This window comes from Homarus americanus, unplaced genomic scaffold (assembly GCF_018991925.1).
Source record: "Homarus americanus isolate GMGI-L3 unplaced genomic scaffold, GMGI_Hamer_2.0 scaffold23617, whole genome shotgun sequence".
NCBI classification, from domain to species: domain Eukaryota; kingdom Metazoa; phylum Arthropoda; class Malacostraca; order Decapoda; family Nephropidae; genus Homarus; species Homarus americanus.
This window is the reverse complement of record NW_024720711.1, coordinates 1,780,593-1,803,144: the sequence shown is the minus strand read 5'-3', so window position 1 is coordinate 1,803,144 and position 22,552 is coordinate 1,780,593. Positions and strand designations below refer to the sequence as shown.

General features: G+C 37.9%; 1 protein-coding gene across 1 annotated transcript; it reads left to right on the top strand.

The window, feature by feature from the left end:
* Positions 1 to 137: 137 nt before the first annotated feature.
* On the top strand, positions 138 to 20,821 carry LOC121860722 (zinc finger and SCAN domain-containing protein 31-like). The gene is made up of 9 exons (XM_042358038.1): positions 138 to 236; positions 7,218 to 7,353; positions 9,257 to 9,394; positions 10,357 to 10,513; positions 10,742 to 11,067; positions 11,980 to 12,327; positions 13,474 to 13,731; positions 14,871 to 14,988; positions 15,613 to 20,821. Exons 2-9 carry the CDS (start codon positions 7,273 to 7,275, stop codon positions 15,852 to 15,854), a joined length of 1,668 nt encoding a protein of 555 aa, XP_042213972.1. The 5' UTR covers positions 138 to 236; positions 7,218 to 7,272; the 3' UTR covers positions 15,855 to 20,821.
* The last annotated feature ends 1,731 nt before the right edge of the window (positions 20,822 to 22,552 follow it).

The window sequence follows — 22,552 nt, the reverse complement described above, 5'->3', positions numbered from 1 at the left end:
ATTTATGAATTTACAAAATACTAAAACTAATACATAAGTTTACACGGATAGTAAAAAAAAAAGTTATGAAACAGATCATATTTATATAGATGTGATTGAATTTAATATGTTGAAATCAGATGTAGTGATCGGGACACGGTGTCAGCTGTGTTTACATGTTACTTCCGTGCATGTGCTCATTCTGGTCTCTCTCATCCAGCTCAACATGATCAATCTTCTCTCCTGCTGAGCATTAAGTGAGCTTTTCATGATGACAAACTACAACTTAAATCATATTTTTATATAGTAGTGTTAGAGAGAGTACAATATTGAAGGAGACTCAGAGTAAAGCACGGCTTGACTTGGCTGGGTGACGCGGGATGCTGTCTTGGCTTATTTTTACTGACCAGATTTTATGTATTTTGAGTATTAACGTTAATTTGTATACTCTGGAGGAATTACCAGCTAATATTTTGAAGATATAGATGAATTTAAATCCATGAAAAATGAATTAAGAGTAATATTGATGAGTCAAGATAGGGCGGGGGTGGAGGATTTTACTTAAAGGCGAATGCTTATTTTGAATGTTGTTTTGTTTTTTTCTGATAAATATGACACTATTCTGTTTATTTTGTGTGTGGGGAGTATAAAACAATGTTAGTGTGGGATTCTTACGACTGGGTGTCTTGAAAATTTCCTAAGTAATACTTGATCGGTGTACCTCCAACTCGGCCCACCCAGTTAGCCAACTCGGCCCACCCAGTTAGCCAACTCGGCCGACATTAAATAACCAAGTGAGCCCACACATTACTAACTCGGCCCACCTTGCACACTTCAAACAAGTAGCTGACTAGAGGTTCAGGAATGTGTTTGAAATTTGTTTTATGTCTCTTTTGGTTCTTTGAAATATGAAGAGTGTGAATGAGTGAATACCGAGGGTTCAGTCGGTATTAAGGACGAATTTTATGAGTTTATGTTAGTAGAACTTGATCAGTGAACAATTCACGTTCGTAACTTGTGCTTCTTCAGGTGATTTCGAATAGTTTGAAATTATTACTTTCAGCAATTTGCCTACAATTTATGATAAACTGATTGGATGGTAGTTAGAGGATAGTGATCTATCTCCTTTCTTGAAAATCGGCATCACATTCGATATCCTCCAGGATTCTGATGATACACCCGTTTTTAATGACATGTTAAACAAATTTACAAAGGTGCATACTAAGCTCTTCCTTACATACCTTTAATACTCTGGCAAATATCTCATTGGGTCCTGGTGACTTATTAGGCTTTAGTTTGTCTATTTGCTTATAACATCGTTACTTGTCACTACTATCTCACTTACTCTAGTTTCTTCACTATCTCTGTATATAATCGGTGCCTCAGGCATTATGTTTAAATTTTTAGTGGTGAAAACTGTTGAAAAATATCTGTTCAGATTATTGCTTATTTCTCCGTCGTTATCAGTTGGTTCGCCGGTATTGGTCTTATCTTGTGTTTTAGTTTGATACATTTGAAAAAATCCCTTGGGGTTTGACTTCTCCTCCCTTGCTACCTTCAGTTCATTATTCCTCTTTGCTTTTCTTATCTCTGACTTAACCCTACTAGCCAATACCTTATAATAATCTCGGAGGTAAACTTCATCACAATTTATTCTCCAACCTATAGCATTCCTTTGGCCAATAATATTCCTTAAATAATTATTTATCCATTTGGGGTCATTGTTATTTGATCTGAGTTTTCTGTATGGTATGTTCTGCCTTTGTGCATTAAGTAACTCATTATTTAAATTGTTGTGGAACTTGTCAACCTCCGATCTTGTGATCAGGTCATCCTCAACCATCATATCTTGTAAGGTTGTCAGGTCACCAGGTAAAGTCAGGTCACCCTTTGTGGGTACATTGTTGTGGAACTCGTCAACCTCAGATCTCGTGACTTTATCAGTAATGTTTGTACTTTTATGCTGCTTTTTGTCATTGTGCTTTTATCATTCAGGCATAGTTTAAAGGGTACACTTTTAAGTATTTTCTTGTGATTTTATTAATATCTACACACATCACGTGGCTGTTTATCAGTAATGTTTGTACATCTATGCTGCTTCTTATCATTGTACTTTTGTACTTTTATCATTCATGCAAAAATAGATGTGTAAACTTTTACTTTTTGGTCCGAATAGGTTATCCGAGATGAGATGTGGGTCGAGTTGGACTGTATTCCACTTGATCATTAGCCCCACAGTCAGTAGAACAAGGCCTGACGTGGCTGTGATGAAGGAAACTAAACCATCTTGGTAGTGTCATAGTTCACTGGTTGTTTGTTTTAAGTCTTGGAAGTGTGTTGAAGGCAAGAGGAGGCCACAACCTAGCTTCATAAAATGATTATATACCTGACGAGATGGCAGAGTAAACCTTGTGAGTGATAAGTGATACAATTTTATTATATTTTAGAAGATTAAAATGATATTTATGACATTAGAGGGACCACTTTCCGTATATGTTTGTGTTTTCTCTCAATGCCTTGTCCCATATATCATTGCCTAAGCACAGGTGACTCAGTCAAATTAAGAAAAACTGCTGAACTATGATTATAGCCCCAACAAACCCCAGAGTAGTGCATATCATGCTTCCTGCCATGACCACAGGTAGTTCATTGACCTTTTTGAATTACTGAGGGAACATAAACAACAGATGCCCTGTACTGTACCGTAATACTACACAAGAGAGACGTCGCTAAACCATCTGTTTTGAGGATTCTGTTTATCAAGTAAATTTATTATTTAGATACAGTGAACCCTCACTTTATGCGGTTAATTCAACCCACGGCGGCCCGCGTAAAGTCAGAAACGCGTAAAGTGAACAACATAACATATGGGATTAATTGAAATAGAGACCGGACCGACCCCCAAACTCCACTTTTTCAGACACAATACCTACGTTGTAGTAAAAATAACTAATTAATTTTATGATGGTATGCACACACAATTAATAATTAAGAGAAATTTCAATAATATTAGGTTTTTTAACACTTACATTAGTAGAAAAGATGGCTGGGCACACGGGGATGGGGGGTTGGTTCCGAGGCAGAGGGCAGATTATTGGCCCTCACCTGTATCACTTGTATCAATTGTATCACTATCCACCACAGAGGCTTGCAGGGCCTCTTTGTCAAACCCCTCAAAGTCCATATAAGTCCATATTCTCACTATCATTATCACTATCACTGACTTGGGCCGGCTGTGGTGGGTGGCGGGTGAAGAACTCGGTAATGTTTTGATGACTGGGCGACCTTGTGCGCACCCTGCTCGCGCCGCTCTCCGCGTAAAGGGGTACACGCACCGCGGAAAGTGAGCATTCCGGTTTCGGCAGTGTACCGCGTAAACTTGGAAACACGTAATGTGGGACCGCGTAAAGCGAGGGTTGACTGTATACTGGCTGTTTCTGTGTTAACATATCCAGTATTGGACATTTAAATAACTGGCCTTGAACATACAGTAATTAGGAAACAGAAAGTAGCCTGATGCCTCCATTTATTTGGTTCTTTGGTAAATTAACAAATATGTAATCTAAACCATGTCGGATTTTTGTAGAAATGAATCAGTGAGCATCACCAAACATGCGTACATCTCACACAGGAATTTGCTCCTACTAAAATCAGACATAGTTCAATGGCAGGTTTTGTTAATTTGCTGAAGTACCTTAACATCAGGGTGCAGATCATCCAGGTGTGGTGGGTGTCCCGGAGCATTCTCCAAAATTAACAAAATCTTGAATGCAATCCCTTGTTGCAGACAATACTCCTTGGCTCGTGGATTGAAACAGGTCAGGAACCAATCCTCAAACATAAGAACATAAGAACATAAGAAAATAAGGAGTCTGCAATAGGCCGGTTGGCCTGTGCATGGCAGCTCCTGTCGAGAGTTACTACCACTCTCTATCATCCATGAATCTATCCAGTCTCCTTTTGAAACTTTCCAGCTTTCCAGCACTTACTACAAAGTTGCTAAGCTTGGTCCACTCGTCCACCACTCTATTTGCGAACCAGTTCCTTCCTATCTCCCTCCTAAACCTAAACTTATCCAACTTAAATCCGTTGCTTCGAGTCCTATCCTGCTCGGATATTATAAGAACTTTATCTACCGGTATACTGTATCCCCTTTATTGATTCCTTTCACCCACTTAAATACTTCTATCATATCTCCCTGCACTCTTTGTCTTTCTAGGGAATGCAAGTTTAGTTTCTTTAAACTATCATGCTATGGTAGGTTTCTAAGTCCCGGAATAATTTTCGTCATTCTTCGCTGCACCGACTCTAGTGAATTGATATCCATTCTATAATAAGGGCACCAGAACTGAACCGCATAATCAAGGTGCGGCCTGACTGGCGCAAGATATAGTTGCAATAAGACCTCTGCACTCTTATTACTTACACTTCTAGATATAAAACCCAATACTCTGTTTGCCTTATTTCGAACATTAACGCACTGTTTTCTAGGCCGTAGGTCCGGGCTTACAAGTACCCCTAGGTCTCTCTCACAAGTTGACTTCTCTAGGTTGATGTTGTTAAGGCTGTATACATTGACAGTGTTTGTTCTTCCAATATTAAGTATCCTGCACTTGCTGGTGTTGAATTTCATTTGCCATTTTTCAGACCACCCCTGCAGTTTATTTAGATCCTCCTGTAATGCATTTGCATCCTGCCCTGAATTAATCTGCCGCCCTATTTTGGTGTCATTCGCAAACTTGCTTATGTCACTGCTGATCCCAGTATCTAGATCGTTTATGTAGATTATGAACAAGAGTGGGCCTTGTACTGACCCCTGGGGAACCCCACTGGTTACACGGCTCCACTCAGATTTAACACCATCTACGCTGACCCTCTGCGTTCTATCGGTGGGCCATGATTTTATCCAATTTAAGACTTTCCCCTCGATACCATGAGCCTTAATTTTTCTCAGAAGCCTCTGATGCGGTACTCTGTCAAATGCTTTGCTAAAGCCTAAGTAAATAGCATCTTAATTTTCGTCATTATCTACTACCTCGAAGACTTTCCTAAAAAACGTCAGCAGATTTGTTAGACAAGATTTTCCCTTTGTAAACCCATGTTGAGAGTCATAGATTAATTTGCTTTTCTCTAAATGCGATCTGATGCTATCTGCTATAATAGGGTCATCCATGCTTTCTCGTTACTGCGATAAAGCACTGACAGTGTGTGCTTGCTGACATGTTTAAAAACCCTTGGGTTCTCTGAATGATATATCATAAAGGGCTTTATCTTGAAACCAGCTACATTCCTCCCCAACAGAAGTGTGATTCGGTCCTTGAATCCCGGCATTGTTTTCGCCTCTTTGTGGATGTATATCCGTTCTGACATGCACTTCCATAATAAGCCAGTTTCATCCACATTAAGTATTTGCTCAGGCAAATAATTTCCCTCCACGATGACACGATCTAGGCCCTCCTTAAAAGCTTCGGCAGCACCCACATCAGCACTTGCTGCCTCTCCACTCGCCTTTACACTCTGCAAACTGTAGCGGTTCTTAAACCTTTGGAACCACCCATGACTTGCTGTGAAGGTTTGGTCGCACTCATCTCCTGCTTGCTCCTTCAGGCTTTTGAAAAGGCTTCTTGCCTTAGCTTGTAGGGTTAGAAGGCTTAAGGCTACATGCTTTTGTATCTGATCTTCCATCCATATCACAAGTAATTTTTCCATCCCATGAAGAGGACCTTGTCTTTTCTTCGTTATTATAGTTCCCTTTATAGGTGCTGATCCTTTCACTGCCTCATGAATACGTTCCTTGTCCTTCAAAATAGTAGATATGGTCGAGTGTTAGAAGCCTAGGTCGCGTGAAATGGTTGCTACTGTTTTTCCATTTTCATACTGCATTATTATCATAATTTTCGTCTCAAAAGTAATTGACTGTCTCCTTTTCTTCTGAGCACCACCAGCACTCTCATTTCTATGCTTGCTAGTCATTCTAAAGTGAATTAGATACGAAAATATTGTCAGTACACAGTGCGATCACTATCGACAACAACGACAGCCAAACACCAACTAAGCGCTCTACGGCGTGGGTGGTGTAGCCACGAGGCGACCCAGCCCACACGACGCTCTCGTACGGGACGGAAATGTTTCGGCCTAGAAAATATGCGCGTCATTTGAAAAATTTTTGGTACCGACTGCAGCGGTCGTATGTGCAGGTGGTTGTACCGACTGAGGCAGGTCGTAGGTCGAGTATGTTGTAAGTCAAGGAGTAGCTGTATATACACTGACACAAATATTTTAGTGAAAATCCCATAAAACACAAGCCATTGTTAAAGACAGACTTTTGTAAAATTTCATTGGGATCAAGGAAAAACTTACTAGCATTGTGAAAATAATGTTTTAGATATTCATACAAATGAAATAATCAACCATAAATTAACTTAAAGTCAACCAAAAATCTTAAGGTTACTTTAGGTTAGGCTAGGATTGATTTGTTAATAAACTTAACAGTCACCAATGCAAGACACTGAATCATTATCTGCCTCTCAACTGTAGTCTGGTCACACAAAGTTAACTGAAGAGTCTTGGTGAAGTTGTAGTGTAAAGATTCTATATTACTGGAGTTTTTGCTGTGAATCTTTACGTAAGGCTTGAAAATTATGTCTTCTATATTCTTACGAAGGAAACTTAAGTTGACCATGGAAGTGGACAAGACTTAGAAGATAAAGGAAATTGGTTAAAAAAATTGAAAATTATGAAAGTTATTGTCATTTAAGGGAAACAAAATTCACAAGTGCAAAACAAGGTGCCAATTTATTACAGTTGGCGAAGTGAGAGGAAATCGAGTGCATGCCAGCCACAGTGCATCCTAATGTACCAAGAATAGGCTTAGTCTGTAGTGTGTTGTTGTATCTTTGTTGCCAGTAATGGATCATCAGGCCTATGTGACCCTCTTTCACTGTTGACACCAAGATTGTTTAGTTTTTAATTTTTTGGACCAACTTCTGTTTATGATAATTTACTAGGCTCTACATCTGCCATAGTACAACACACCTGTCATAGTACAACACACCTGCCTTAGAACAATACATCTGCCATAGTACAACACACCTGTCATAGTACAACACACCTGCCATAGTATAACACATCTGCCATAGTACAACACACCTGCCTTAGAACAATACATCTGCCTTAGTACAACACACCTGCTTTAGTACAACACACCATTAGATAATTAATCTTTGTTTACTTTTCAGGGGAGATGAAATTAGAGAAGCCAGCTGGTCAACAGTTCCACAAGTGAATTGCATCATGGAGGAGGAACTACTGGCTCTCAGATGGAACAATCACTTGTCTACCTTTGCAGCATTACTCTCAGACCTGCGTAATGAGGTAGCTATGTTTAACTTACCTCTCTCTAAAAAAAGTTTGAGTACAATAGTAATTTTTTGGTATTTGGTGAAATCTGAGGTAAAATACAGACCAAATTGTAGTGGTTGAAATTTTAATGTTTCTATACTGTAGTGGATAATATGACCAATGAAAATAATAATATGTCCGACCCAAGATTTATGTGACCTAGATTTTTCCAGGGTTAAAAAGAGAACAAGATATTGGAAAGTTCAACAATGAGTTCATTACAGTGCAAACATTACACATGTCTTAATATTGGAAGATAAAATTCACCTTAATTCATTATACTGTAGGTGGATATAAAGGAAGACATATTTGATTGTATAGTATTAATAATGTTCATAGTGTTTATCACCTGTATATTTCAACACCCCTGGAGCTTTTGTTGTTGTCCAACTTTTCATAACCTTGTAAATGCAACTTAACTAATGAGGTTTGAGGAAGCTTGCCAGGCTTTACTGAGAGTTCAAGTTACATAAGAAGCTGATACAGTAGTACTGGGACCCAGGATGCCACTAACAGCAATGGGAGGTATTTGAGCTCCTCAGACAACTGTTACAGTGCTTTGTGTTCTTTCTGGATCCTCACAAGCTATGTTGAGTATTTTCCTCGATCTGATCTGCTGATTTTTTTTATCCCCTTAATTTTTACATTTTATCTTTACAGTAATATAGAGACTTGGCTTTAGACCAGTAAACATGGAGAGACAGTTCCTTCCTTCTCATCTATGACATATGCCTTAACAGGATTCTCTTATATAGAAATCTCTTATATTTGTTACAAAATCTTTCCTAAGATCTACACTTTATATGGTATAGCACCTGTAGCCATGATGAGTCCACAGAGCCTTTCAAGGATAAGGGAAGTACTTCACATAGTACACTGGTCTTGGTCAGCAAAGGGCTGGTAGTAACACCTCACACCTCTCGGCCAATTGTAGGAAAGCTAACAGACTAAATACAGTACAGTACTCTGAAGATGCAGCTCATAGTCTTGTTCACCATGACCTACCTTATGATTGGGTCTCCATGTGTCACACTAACACCACTAGGCTGCATACGGTATGGGAAAAAGAGGGTGACAAAATGTACCTCATATTATATCAAGTATTTTGTAAGGGAATTTGAGTTATTTCTCCAGCGTACTGCAAGTTGTATGGGTAAGGAGGACCATGTTGCCACACTCGCACTCACACACATACAGTACAGTATATCCCTTAAAGGTCTGACGAATCTTGGGAAATCTCCCTCCAGAAACTGAATAGTTGGCTAAAAAATTAAAATCATAAAATGAATGTTCTTGTCTTATGAAATGTTAGACATACATGTTAGCCAATAGGAGATAACATAATCATTACTGTGCTTACCACCTATGGTTGTTGACAAGTCTGAGAAATCGGCGAGACATCGCGCCTCAGCACCCCTCTAGCAGATATCGTGCATCTGGGAGTGAACGGTGGTGCACTACCAACTCACTCCATGTTCTTACAACTTCACAACACCTTCACATGGTTCCTTATTATTACACTGTATACAGTACATTCACCACTCTGTGGTTTGGAGTGGCAGGGCTTGGGAGCTGGAGTTCTAAGTGAGTAATCCCAAGAGGTAGACATGCAACCTTCCTCCATGGTGACAACTGTTATACTGATTATTTGCTTAATATGCGGTCAAGGAGAAGTATGGGTGAGCAGGGATGAGCTATTGCCGCAATAATAGTCACGCTACCCACGTATGAAAATTTAAAAAATGAAGCGCTAGATTGACGCCATCAGACCCCTACTACGTTGGGAGCTCTGGGACGACGTCAGACTTTTAAGGGATATATATTTATATATTTATTTATTCAGTCAGGAAATTTATTGATATGTTTGTCTTTTCAGGAAACATATTCAGATGTGACTATTGCCTGTGGTGGGAGCCTCTATCCCGCTCACAAGTTTGTGTTATCAGCATGTAGTGAATATCTGCGTGCCATGCTGTGTGCCCACCCAAACAAACATCCCATCCTCTACCTCAAAGTGAGACCTGTGAAGTTGTGTAATGCAATCTCCAGTCTGAGTTATGTTTAGTATGTTTTGTGTGTTCTACATGCTAGGAAGACCCATGAAGCATTATTCCTTGTTCTTGCTGAGTGAACAATCTAGTCTGTTCCTCAATCTCAGGAGATGGTGAGAAATAAAGAAGAAAAGTTATTGCAACTTTAGATTCACAAATACAATAGTGTAACAATTTTTATGTACTGTATACAATTTTCTAATCATTCATCTACCAGCCTGTGGTGTCTGTTATCAAGCACTATTTTAGATCTTCAGATGATTGAAAGACTTCCTAAGATTGTTAATATATTGGGAATGTTTTACTTTACATAAAACAGTGGAAACCAAGAAAACTGAAAGAATTGTGAGAACCAGGAGAACCAGGATATTGATATTCATTGATTTTTACATTAATTTTCTCCAAAAATGAATGAGGTTGTATAAGTGATGCACAGAAGCATACATAACCAAATGTATTTTTGCCCTTGACATTTGGGAATAGTGAATAATGTATGAAACATCATTATTCTGAGGAATGACCTTCTGATTTCCATAAATTCCACCATACAGTAAACAAAATCAGTGAGTGGCCCGATACAGCAGGCGGTGCCAGTGGTTATTGGGATTGTTAATCTTTGTAGCTAAAAAAGATAATAGTCTTGGGATAATCAACTGTGGATGTTTCAGTGTCTTAGCTTATAGGTTAGAGATGCAAGAACTGGTGTGTAGAAGTTTTTAAAGGAAAAAAATTTCAGACATTATAATTATGAATACACCATATCCCTGGCTTCTCCATGGAAGTGAAATATTTGTCTGGTGATTATTTTTTCTGTATCTGCACAAAGATTATATTTCAGGTTTTTCTATGAGCTTTTCAGAATTTTTGCTGCTGTTGTTTGCAAGGAAATTTATGTTTGTTATTGGGAATTATGCTTACTGTACAGGATGTACCGAAGGAGGACTTGGAGGCCATCTTGGACTACATGTATGCAGGGACAGTGAGAGTGGCTCACTCTGGCTTGGCTTCTCTCCTGCGTACTGCTGAAGGATTGCAAGTAAAAGGTTTAATCCTCACTGAACAGTTCAGTGGACATGTAAATAGTGAGTATTTGGTGAGATGTTTGTTGCTTGCTGTTCACTTCATTTTATGTAGGAAAATACTGTATAGAGAAATATGGTGTCTGCTGTTATACTACATTAGTAACTGAAACAGCAACAAGAGTGACCAAGAATTGGTTATAATCTGCAGATGATTGCTAGATCAAAGTAGATGTTACCAAGATATATGATACATTATGGTCATGCATTAATAAAGGACACATATTTCAGAGCTGTCACAGTCCAGTACAAAGAGGAAACTCGAGGAAGATGACAACAAGCAGCTGCATCCTAGCACTTCTTACAAACATCCACGAAAAGTCACAAACAGAACAGTGCCGCCAACACCTGCGACCTGTGTCACTCCTTCCTCGAGTGCCACAACACCAGCTCCACCATCCTCAGAACTGCCCGAGCTGATGAGGTCATCAGCCAGACTGTACAAGCAAGAGTACATTGGTATATGGGATGAGAAGAGTAACCAAGAATTAGAGGCTGGTGACTCTGGCTGTATAGGAGAGTCAATTTGTTACTCTGAAAATGACAAACAGAATGAGGTTTGAGAAATTTAAATCTTATGTTTTGCTGTTTTTATTTGATATTTTGTGGAGTTTATAATAGTTTGGCATTGTGTGTGTGTGCTTGTTGACATTTTGGCTTTGGCATTATGACATTTGATCCGTGTATTAAATATTTGGAGTGTAATTTAAAACTTGTATGAAATTCCTTAATACTGTACAAGTTTGTATAGGCAGTGTATTAAACAAGTGAAAAAGCTGCTCCTGCATCAAAATTGATCTATGAAGGCATTAGGCCGTGGCCGCACTGAGAGCGGGCAGGTGGGAGCGGGCTGGCGTATTTGAATGGCTGCACTGGAAGCGGGAAATCGCCTTCCCGCCTTCTGATGAAGGATCAGTACCTTGGTAAATTCACTTAATATTAGCCTGATCATCAAAGCCAGTGTTTTACTGTGTATATAGGTACTCCCTTGCAAAATTTATGCAACATCTCTCACATTGACTATGCTGTTATAATGTAATTTGTACTTTAATAGATATTCGTCCATGGATATAACCCATTACTATACAGATACAATTGGTATGAACTAAAATAAACTTACCTGAAACTCCAAGCTTCTCTCCAATCCTCCATTGCAGTGCAATAAATTCCCTGTCGCTGTGCTTCGTGTGGGATGCATCCCAAGTAGAAGGTGTGAGGGAAACTTCAGTGATGAGCTGATCTACGTCCATTTTTCTACACTGCACACATGTGGGCTCAAGTGGGAAAAGTCATCTACTGACGTTTCCCGCTTGGACCCGTGCAGGCTCACGCTGTTGCCAGTGCTGCAAAGTTTTCCGCCCCAGTCCTCGCCTGCCTGCTCCCAGTGTGGCCACGGCCTTAGTTGAGGGCTGCTAATATCCAAGTGACCCATGTCTTTGTATTTAATGCTAGTTATTCTACACTTACAGGGTCAAGTTGACACTCTTAAGATAAAAGAAGAATCACAAGATCCCGAGGACTCAAACAGCCAAGAAGCCAAAGATGAGAACAACAGTGAGGACCAAGAGGTGGATATTAAAGATGAGGTACTGGATTGGAAGGAGGAGGAGGAGGAGGAGGAGGAGGAGAAGGCAGCCAATGAAAGAGATGTTAATAAAGATGAGGAAGAAGAAGGTTTTGAAGGATTTGAAGAAACAGAAAAGGATGAAAATGAGGATGAGGATGAGGATGAACCGCCAGAAAGTGGGGACGTGAAGGATGTTAAGCCGAAGGAAGATTTATCTCCTCACACTCAGTCGTCAAAGGATCCAAATCTTGTATGTGAATTGTGCCTTTTTTTTTTTTTTTTATCCATCCATAGAGAGTAAACATTTTGTGCTAATATACAGTCTTGTTGTCTATCTCTGGATGGCAGTATATAACCTTTCCCTTGTCCAAACGTTAACTCTTGTCTTGATACAGATATTTTGATGTACACTGTGGGGTATCTTAACTCACTCATATACACTGTAAGGCACCCAGCTCATCCATGTGTACTGTGGGATAACCAACTCATGCTCTTGGACATCCAGCTCTTTTTATATGTATATATATATATTATATATTATAGACTCACCTAATCTGACTGAACCTAACTCATCTGTATACTGTATGTGAAAACCCAACTCATGCACACACACTTCAGGGAGATCCAAATTTTTCAGTTTATGATGTCAGTCTTTCATTCCACATTTTGTCAGGTTTTCCTCGTCTGGTCTCTCTCTCTCATCACTCACAAACACACTTAACCCTCGTGTTATTTTTACTGTTCTACATATGGGTCATTTAAAGTAGCTTATAAGAGAACCTGTTCCCTAAATGTTCTATGTATACCCTTGTGAGAGAGAACAAGTAGTTTAACAGCAGGTATACAGTCTAAACTAATAGGTGGCTAGGTAATATGTAGTTATGATTCCTTTTCTCACCCAGTTGATTCAGGATTGTTGGATTCCACTTAAAGCGGTGGTTGACTCGAGGTCCATTGAGCCTATTACCAGTATGTTGACTTAGATTCATTGTGTTTGTGAATTATCTTCAGCCATAAAGAAGAGTTCATAGATCATCTCATCTTCACTTATCTGTCATTCACTCACCAAACACAACACATTTCAGCTCCACATTTTTTAGAAGTCCAGACATAATCTTTTGGTGTCATTATCAAAGTCACCTGAGTTGTCGATGTGTTCAGGTGAGTGGTGAGTCAGGTTTAACCAAGTTCATAGTGTAAGGTCAGTTGGTTCTGATTGTTAACGAGTAAATTTGTGTTAGGACCAGTAAGAGAGGTGGTTCTTTTGTCTTCCATGGTTCTCTTTTTTTGTGGTGTCAGGTGCTTAGTTCATTTGGTCTTTAAATTTTTAATAGATGCTGATTAAAGTACCTTGTTTAACTTTATTTTTGTTACTAACACATTGAACATTTCTCAGGCAAGCTTCTTGGAGGTGATGTGCACCGAGAACGACGTAGCAAAAGAGATAAAAGAAGAATCGGGAGACACCAGTTACGGGGATTCATCAGTGGTGCCAAACGGACAGAGAGAAGGATCATCACGAGCCCTGAGTCAGCAGTGTCCATTTTGCCTGAAGCTGCTGACGACCCGGTCCAACCTTCAGCGTCACATTGCCACCCATCACCAGCGACAGTCTTTCACATGTGGAACGTGTGGGAAAACATTTACTCGCAAGGTACAGTAAGAAATGGCAATGTCTGTTTTTCTCTGTTTATATAAATGTCTCTGTTGTAAAAGGGATATAATTCTCAAATGCTTTATATCCTCTGGGCCAGAGAAGACAATGGGAAGTAATAACCAGTATGGGAAATTTTATGGTTATTGTTATCATTGTACAGTATCAGGTAGTGAACACTACTATATTGAGGGTAAGGATATTAAGGTGTAAAGGCTTCTGTCTGATATACAGTGCAGTACTGTACAGTAATCCCTCACCAAACTCAGGTTTATCAACTGCATTTTTTTTAGTTCAGTATCTATCTTTTATATTTTGTACTTTACACTGTTTTACCACCTACATTATCTACAGTGTCTAGAGATTTTTAGCTCAGAGCGGCACAAATGTTTGCTGGAAGAGTTTTATTTGGTGGTTCATCGTATTAACTTCATCAATTGTTTTCCAAATATAAATATTGCTCAAAAGTGTTTATACCTCCAAACTGTAAAATACAGCACATACTCTTTGTACGTACTCTGTATACAGTAGACCCTTGCCATTCGTGGGTTTGCGATTTCAATCATTCGCGGTAAGCAAATGGTGACTATGGTGCTAGCTTGCGAGACTTTTCCTGCACCATCTCGTGTTGTGCTCTCAAAACTGTAGTGTTTCTGTGTGAAAATGGCCCCTAAATGACTGCCTAGTGTCATTGCTTATGATGCTAGTGAAGTGAAATGTAAAAGGCAGAAGTCAGTGATGACCCTGACAAACAAAGTTGAATTATTAGATGAGTTAAAAGAGTGCTGCTGCGGCTGGCCTGTTGTTTAGAATGGGTATACAGTAGTGCACCAAGGTAGTATAAGTTGCTATTCATGGTTTTGCCTATTTGCGTCATTCCTTGGAAACTAACCCATACGAATAACAAGGGCTTGCTGTACTTAGTTTTAACCTTGAGTTGTACATTATAGGACTTAAGGTAAGTCTCTCTGGGACCAATTCCCCAAACCAACCATGGGGGGATTTTCGACCATAGCCCCTGCAATTGGTGAGAGATGACTGTACTGTGCATGTATTTAGATAGATTGCCACTGGATAGAACTGTTGCCATTATAACCAGATTAACACCTCACAGTTCATTATAATTTTGTTTGTTACAGGATCGTCTGACTGAACACGAGAAGCTTCACACTGGAGAAGCGCCGTACACTTGTGAGGAATGTGGCAAGAGTTTTTCAAGACGAGATAACCTGAACGTGCACCGACGCACCCACACAGGTGAGTATTATAGTTGCTGTAGTAGGTAACCTAAAGTTGTACTGACTCACACACACAGATTAGTATTATCGTTCCTGTGCGGGACAATGTAAAGATGTTATCAGACTCGGCTATGCAGTTCAGTATCATGATGCCTCTGTTAATATGTTTTTTCCATATTTATAGTGTCAATGATATTTTCTGCCACAAATCAGAGTGACAAATTAAAACACCCTTATCCCAAGTGTGTGTTGGGACTGTTAAGTTTGTGGACAAGTGTAAAAGTAATGAACTTGGTTATTCTCACAAAGCTTGTTAAGTAATCTGGATGTTTTTCAGGATCTGGTCACTGGTGATAATGTACTATAAATTCAATCTTAAGGATAAATGTTTTTCCAGTGATATTATTCAATCCTGCTAACTCTTGTTTTTTCAGTCTTTGCAGTTTGAAGTCTTCTTCTTTTCAGTAGACTTTAAACAAAACCTTCAGGCTGCCCAGTCACTACATATTTCTTTTACCTTACCATATTCAGTTAGGTAAATTTTTATTGTTTATCCTTTCTTAATGTGCCCCCCCCCCCTCCCCCTCCAAAACAAAGATGTAGGTAAATTCTGTAAAAACCTGTTTTTTCTTGTATCTGGCAGGTGAGCGGCCATTTTCGTGTGATGTATGTGGTAAGACATTTTCTCGTAAGGAATACATCAGTGAACACATGGCTGTTCACTCGGACCATAAACGGTTCTCATGCAGATGGTGCAGTAAAGAATTTAAACACAAACAGAGCTTGAGGCACCACATGAAAAGTGCCCACGACTCTGTCAAGGTGAGTGAGCCCCAGAGTGTGCCACTCATTATGCAAATAAATTACACTGATGAAAGTGTATAAGGTACGTATTGGAAATATTGAAAGATTTTGTTGCCATTTATCAAGTTTTGTTACTGGTTATGCAAGAATTTTTATCAGAATTAAGCAATCAAAATATTTACCTGTGATAATTAACAAAGTATAACTGTTATTAGAGCCTTACTAGATTGATTTTTTTTTTTTAGCAAGAGTTTTAAACTAATTGGCTGTGCACTTGTTCTTTGTGCAACATTGTTCTGTAAGATGTTCACTGAGATTTCTCTTGTTATCTGATACAAGTCAAGAGACTGAAAATGTTCTTGCCACATTTCTTTGCATTTTAACCCTTTTGCTGGTCACTTGTGTAGTCTAAATCTCACCTGTTAGGCAGGCCAATGATGCTGCATGCATCATCCAAAATGCATAGATTTTTCATTGAATTTATTTTTGTTTACCATTTACAGGTAAAATTATCTGACTAAGTGATAAAAGAACAAAATACTCTATATAAATGATATGGGATGGCTGAAAATCAATGTGGAAAGATAATATCTTATGCGGCAGTTCCCCGTGGTAGTGGTCTAACTAGTGTGACCGCTCAGGGTCAAGAGAAACATCTTGCACCCCACGGCTGATGTAGTGACACAATTAGTGTCTTCGGCTGGCAAAAGGGTTAAAGTCTTTACTCCATAACTTGTGACCTGAATATAACAATCTGAAAATAGAAAGTTTCTCTTTGCTGATTTATGAATTTATAATTGAAGTTTTCCAATAAAATTTATAATTTATAGAAATGTTAATGACAATACAACCTGATGACACTGTTAGGGTAATCCTCTCTTGTGTTAGTAGTGATGGTACAACTGTGGTGTTAAATGTTAAAAGTTACATTTCACTGTTGGAGTGAAACCATTCTTTGTGTGGGATTATCAGTACAGTACTTGTAATATTCATGAGTAACATCTGCTATCACTGACAGTATCAAGTTAGAAATTATCACAGATGCTAAGGATTCTGTGATGATTTTAATTATAACCTAACACTGGTAAACTGCAGAATTTTTTCTTTAAATAGTCAAGTAAATTAAACTAAAAACAGTATACCGGTATTGTTAAAGAATTTTGCTGATCTTAATTCATGTAATTTTTTACCTATTTATTTGCAATTGTTTAATAAGTTTGTTATTATGATAAAACATTGTTGGTGTAGCCTGACAGGTGAACCATCAAGCAATAACATCACTTATTGTGCCAACTTATTTACCTTTATATTAATGACCTTCATTATGGTTTCATGTAACCAGAACTCTTATAATGGCCTCTTTTATCCTTTCCATAATTGTACTTTAGAATTTATGAACTCTTCATCAAAGGGGACTTAGAAATTGTATGACTTGAGTAGTTTATTTCTACAGTCTATCCTTCCTTACATGCCTCATTTATCCCTTTGTTAAGTATAAATTCCAAACAAGTGAAGATCTTCTGGAGCTGATATACTGTACGTTTGTTATACTGTATAGGTTATTATATACTTATTGGGTCATGGCACGAACACTTCCTCTATTATTTGCAGCAATCTTCTTCCTGTCTTGCTAACAAAAGAAGGTATTGTTCTGTCCAGGAATATGAAGCTGCCTCACTCTTCAAAAAATACTTGTATAGAAAGTATAAAACCCACTAGCAATGCCAAATCTTTATGTATTTTACTTGACATATCTATGTAATTGGAATTATCAGCATGTGCAGTCATTAATGTCAATGTTTATGGTGTCTCTTGGATGATGGGTCAATGTTGCTGTCATCTGTGTAAGTATCTTAAGTTCTTGTTTATATTCTCCCACTCTAAAATGTATGTAGTGGTGGGATGCTGTCATTCTGTGTTGGTCTTCATGTGATGAGTTATGTTGCACACACTGATCCTTCACCAAACTTGACCTGGTAGTTGCTCTTGGGGATACACAATTACCTTCTCACTTAAGGTAGATGAGGTTAGGATCTCTGTGACAACATCTCTCCAACTCTCAAGACCACAGGGAAGAACTACAAAATATCCAATGTAGGATTGATGGAAGTTACTGGGCAGATTATCTTGTGGTAGTTATTAACAGATTCATAGGAGAATTACATTGATGGAAATATAGACCTGAACATAATGTAAGATTTTTTTCTTCTTTGTTATCTTGTGCCCTGGTTATTGTGTTTGGTGGTGGCTGTGTTGGCAGTACTTTTCTTGATGTGTATTTTGTACAAACTCATTCTGTCATATAGTAAGTCCTCTGTTAATTTTTTTATACCTGATTGCTTTTATAATTTGTGGGTTTTACAGCAGATGAAATTGTATTACTTATAAATATTCATTTCAATAGAGGAAATTGATTTCCAAAATCTCTAGTGGACTCTTAATTGCCATTGAAAGAAAGTTGAGGATTGTTAGCACAAATATAATACAGACTTAGCTAAAATATCTCACATAACATTTTTGGCAAAATGTTTTAATCAACAAATTTTATTGGTCATATTGTTGTGAGAAGAGCCACACCTGTGTCTCACCTCCAGAACAGTCATCACAAGTGAGACAAAATGATGACGGAGATTTTATCAGTAATGCAGAATTATGTTGCTTATTAAGCCCTTTCACTGTGGTAATAATTTCCCATTTTCTAAAGTCCCCCATTCGTTAATTTTTTTCCAATTATCAGTGATAACTGTGACTGGTGTAAAGATTGTCACCTATTGTTGTACCATACAGTGTTGTCACCTGGAGAAAAAGGCCTAAAGAGGTTTTTCAGGTGTGAATTCAGTGTGTTGCTATGTGGTGGGTAAGGAAACAAACAAAAACTAATTTTGATGCAATAAGGTTAATTTACTAAGATCCGAAGTGTGTTGTACTTATTGATACTTATACAGTACATTAATGTGATAAGAGTGCAGTAAGCAAGTGGCGTGTAACTAACGTACAGTACAAGCAAATGTTTTAGTTCTTTCATTATCATATACTTTTGCTAATGTGAGGCTCGCCACTTACTGTGCTAATAGTTACTACATATTGTACAATGTACTGCTGTGCTGTGCTGCTCACGAACCTTAACTTTCCTTTTCTCATTACCAGAAGAACTCAGCCACAGAATTTTTTAATGAAAGGAACATTAATAATTCTGAGTTTCTTAATGCTTACCTGATATAGTTAACCCACAAGTACAAAACAAAAAATTTGCATAGCTTTGTATGATGTAATGAGTCAGAATTGAGTAATGTGAAAGATGACTTAGTGCTCTATTAAGGTCACCAGGATTGGTTAATATTGATAAAGACTAAACACATACAAATAATATCTGTGCACTTGGCAGTTGAGGAACACTGCAGGAAGCCTTTATGAAAAGACTACAGTATATTGTATACAGTATTGGTGTATCTCTGATGGCATCCTCTGATAATTCACTAGACTTCATTTTGCAATTGTCCAAGAAATATCTATTCACAGTAAGAAATAAGTGTTAATATATGCGCCAAATATCTTGGTGAGAGTCTAAAGTTTGAGTCAGGGATCATCACAGAAAAAAGATTCAAAGATGGAGAAATACATTGAGGTGTATTAATGCAGCAGCAAGTGTGACCAGGATTACAAAATCAGTCACACTTGTTACTCAACAAACACATAACAGCTGGTGTCTGGTAAGTGTTGGTGTAGTTATCAGCAGCAAACAGCAAAAATACATAAACCCATTATTCCATAGATTTTATTAATTTTATAACTTGGTTGACAGGATGAAAATCTAGCATAGCATTCCCTCACACTAAACCCCTTTTGATGATAGTGTTGAATAGATGTTTGTTAGTGGCTGAAAAGGATTTTGAATTTACATTGTAAATAGAATCTTTGTTGTTTCCTGTAATTTTTTTATGAATGATGGTTCCAGGTAGTGTGACCATTATATATGTACAGTATGTCTTTAAACCTTATTCTAAGAAGTAGATGAGAGACATCAACAGCACTTAACTAAAACTAAGGTCTGAGACACTTTGGTGAGGGGGCTCTGTTTACTGGTAACAGATCCTTTATATCCTTTCATCCATTCCTCACCCAGTATCCTTTTCAGTGTTTATTAATGCAAAGAAAATGGAGGATATGTTCTTTAAGACCTGACCCCAAACCTTTCCATAGATATAAATCATTAGAACTGGTCCCCCATCCCATCTTCTAGTAGCCGTCAGTTAAATTGGTGTCGACGCTTGAGCTATAAATACAATAATAAGGTTTACATTGTTTATACCCATCAGTGAAAACTAAATATTACCTCAATATCCACCTGGTAAAAGAATAGCAATGTCCCAGCTTTACAAAATTTAAGTTATTACATGTGTTATGTATGCCCCTTCTAATAAGACCCCCCTCCCCTATGCCTCCCTTTAACTGTTTCTTTCTAGCCTTCTATTTCAATGGGTCATAGCAGAGGATCAAAGTTGGCCTGGTGATGTACTGGAGTGTGTGTCTTTCTCTGCCTAAATCTGATGTTTCTGGTATCTATCAACTGTGACTCCTGAACTTAAACATAAATTTGGGGTTTTTCAGAATTGATATGACACTGAGTTTTAGATCCAAAGGCACACTATAAATATCTTTTTCTTAAACACACACACACACACACCCACCCACCCCCACCCACCCCTACCCCCTAAAACAGCATGATACTAACTTTGACCTCTTGACATGACCTTAAAACTACATTAGACGACTTATACCTGATCCTTGCAATTACATATTATTACATCTGGACTGTTCATAACATACAGTACCTGTTAAGTAGTCAAATACTTTAGAGCAATAAAAATTCCATCCAGTGATATGTAGTAGGGTTTGTACTTTTCATTTGGAAATAGAAATTTATCAAACTGATTTTTGGATACAGAGTCTTGGTTAGTAGCAAAGCCCCGTAAAAAGTTTTTAGAGAAATAAATCGCTCATCTTTAGGAAATGTGTATCAAGTGTTGTGTAGATTGTGGTGAGTGCCGGGGCAATATATCAGTTGGGTGTGTTAACTACACTTCTTGTTTTTTAAGTACAGTATTCATTATTATTTTTCTTTTATTTTTTCTTTGTATTTTCTCTTGGTTGAGCTTTTTATGATACGATACTGTTTCTCAGTTGATATTTTTCTTTCTATGTGATAACTTTTGTTCTTCACATTGTATCATCACCCGTCAGACACTGTTCTTGTTCCTTCCTGGCTTTGATTACCTTCACTTGTCAGACACTGTTCTTGTTCCTTCCTGGCTTTGATTACCTTCACCTGTCACTGTTCTTGTTTCTTCCTGTCTTTGATTACCTTCACCTGTCAGACACTGTTGTTGTTCCTTCCTGAATATGGGGTATCTGTAGCCTTGATCCACAACACTCGAAAGTGAGTAAGGAGTGAAGATTATAGTTAGTCTTATTTCATAATGATGAAAAGTAATAAGTGTATCAAGACACTCGTATATAGATCTCGTATTGGTGTCACAGAAGCATCATAGCTGTGGAAACAATAGGTAAACTATACGTATTTTAGGTTGTCTGGAGGGCAGATGTGAACTGCTTGGTATCCGCTACATTGAATTTGTTTATCATATACTATTGTTACATGTACAGCAAACAACTTTGCCTTTTTTTTTTACACTCAGGATTGATTATGATTTTTGTACATAGTATTTGCTCAATTAGATCATCAAAATCTTAGACATAAGTTCATTATTTACCTGTTTGTGGGAAGACACCACATAGAACACAGTCAATTAAGAAAACTAACTACAGTATATGTTTGATACTACTGTACAGGACTTGGAAGTTAGAGTCTGTGGAAAAGGATGTACGATATTGTTTTATTACTAAAAAGCTTAACTCCGTCACTGAGACATATGGAGTAATCGCTTTATATTTAGTTATTCTCTGATACATTGCCAGTTTTTCACCTGGTTGACTTAAGTTATGCTTCTAATGATTTTTTTTTCTTATTTACTCTTTATATTCAAATACCCTGAAGCTGTTCAAATGAAACTTCAGAATGCAAATTTTGTGCATTAATCGTAATCTAGTTAATTATGGCCCCCATAATCAAAATACCGTAATGGTATGACATGCTGTTAGAGTAGTGTTGTGCTGTAGTAACTCACAACTACACTTTATGTTCACTCTTTCTGAACTTTAGTGTTTTGGGAGAAAACAAGAGGAACGTTGTAATTCAGTTGTATTGATGACTAGTTAACTGATGGTTTGTGTCATGTTCATTAAGCATTGTTCCTGCAGCAAATAGATGAGATAATTGGCAGGTGTGTGGTGCTCTTATGTGTGACACCAACCATCAAGTGGCAGTAATGTGCTACAGTGAGTTCTGCTATAACGCGTGTTTTGATAACGCGAATTTGCTCTAACGCGATTTATGAATTAGGAACGATATTTGTATAACGCGAACGCTTGTTTGCTATAAGGCGATTTTTGCTTACTCTTTCTCCAATTTTGTGGTACTGTATTAACTGTGAATATAGTAAAGAAGAATATCAACAAGAAGCGTTCTGGTGATAGAATTCCCGGTGATGATCGTAAAAGAAAGGATATAACACTTGAAGAGAAGCTCGATTTTATCAACCTCAAAATCACCCTTCTCCCCCATCAAGTAAAGTGTTACATTTACTGTATGATTTCATTATTAGATATGAATGTAACATTTATTTAGACTGTGCTATCCTTTGTGTTAGGCTAACTACTAA

Coding starts and splice junctions, on each gene's coding strand:
- LOC121860722 (XM_042358038.1), top strand. CDS start 7,273: ATGGAGGAGGAACTACTGGCTCTCAGATGGAACAATCACTTGTCTACC. Junction 9,395..10,356: donor ATCCCATCCTCTACCTCAAA/GTGAGACCTGTG, acceptor CTTACTGTACAG/GATGTACCGAAGGAGGACTT. Junction 10,514..10,741: donor GTTCAGTGGACATGTAAATA/GTGAGTATTTGG, acceptor CACATATTTCAG/AGCTGTCACAGTCCAGTACA.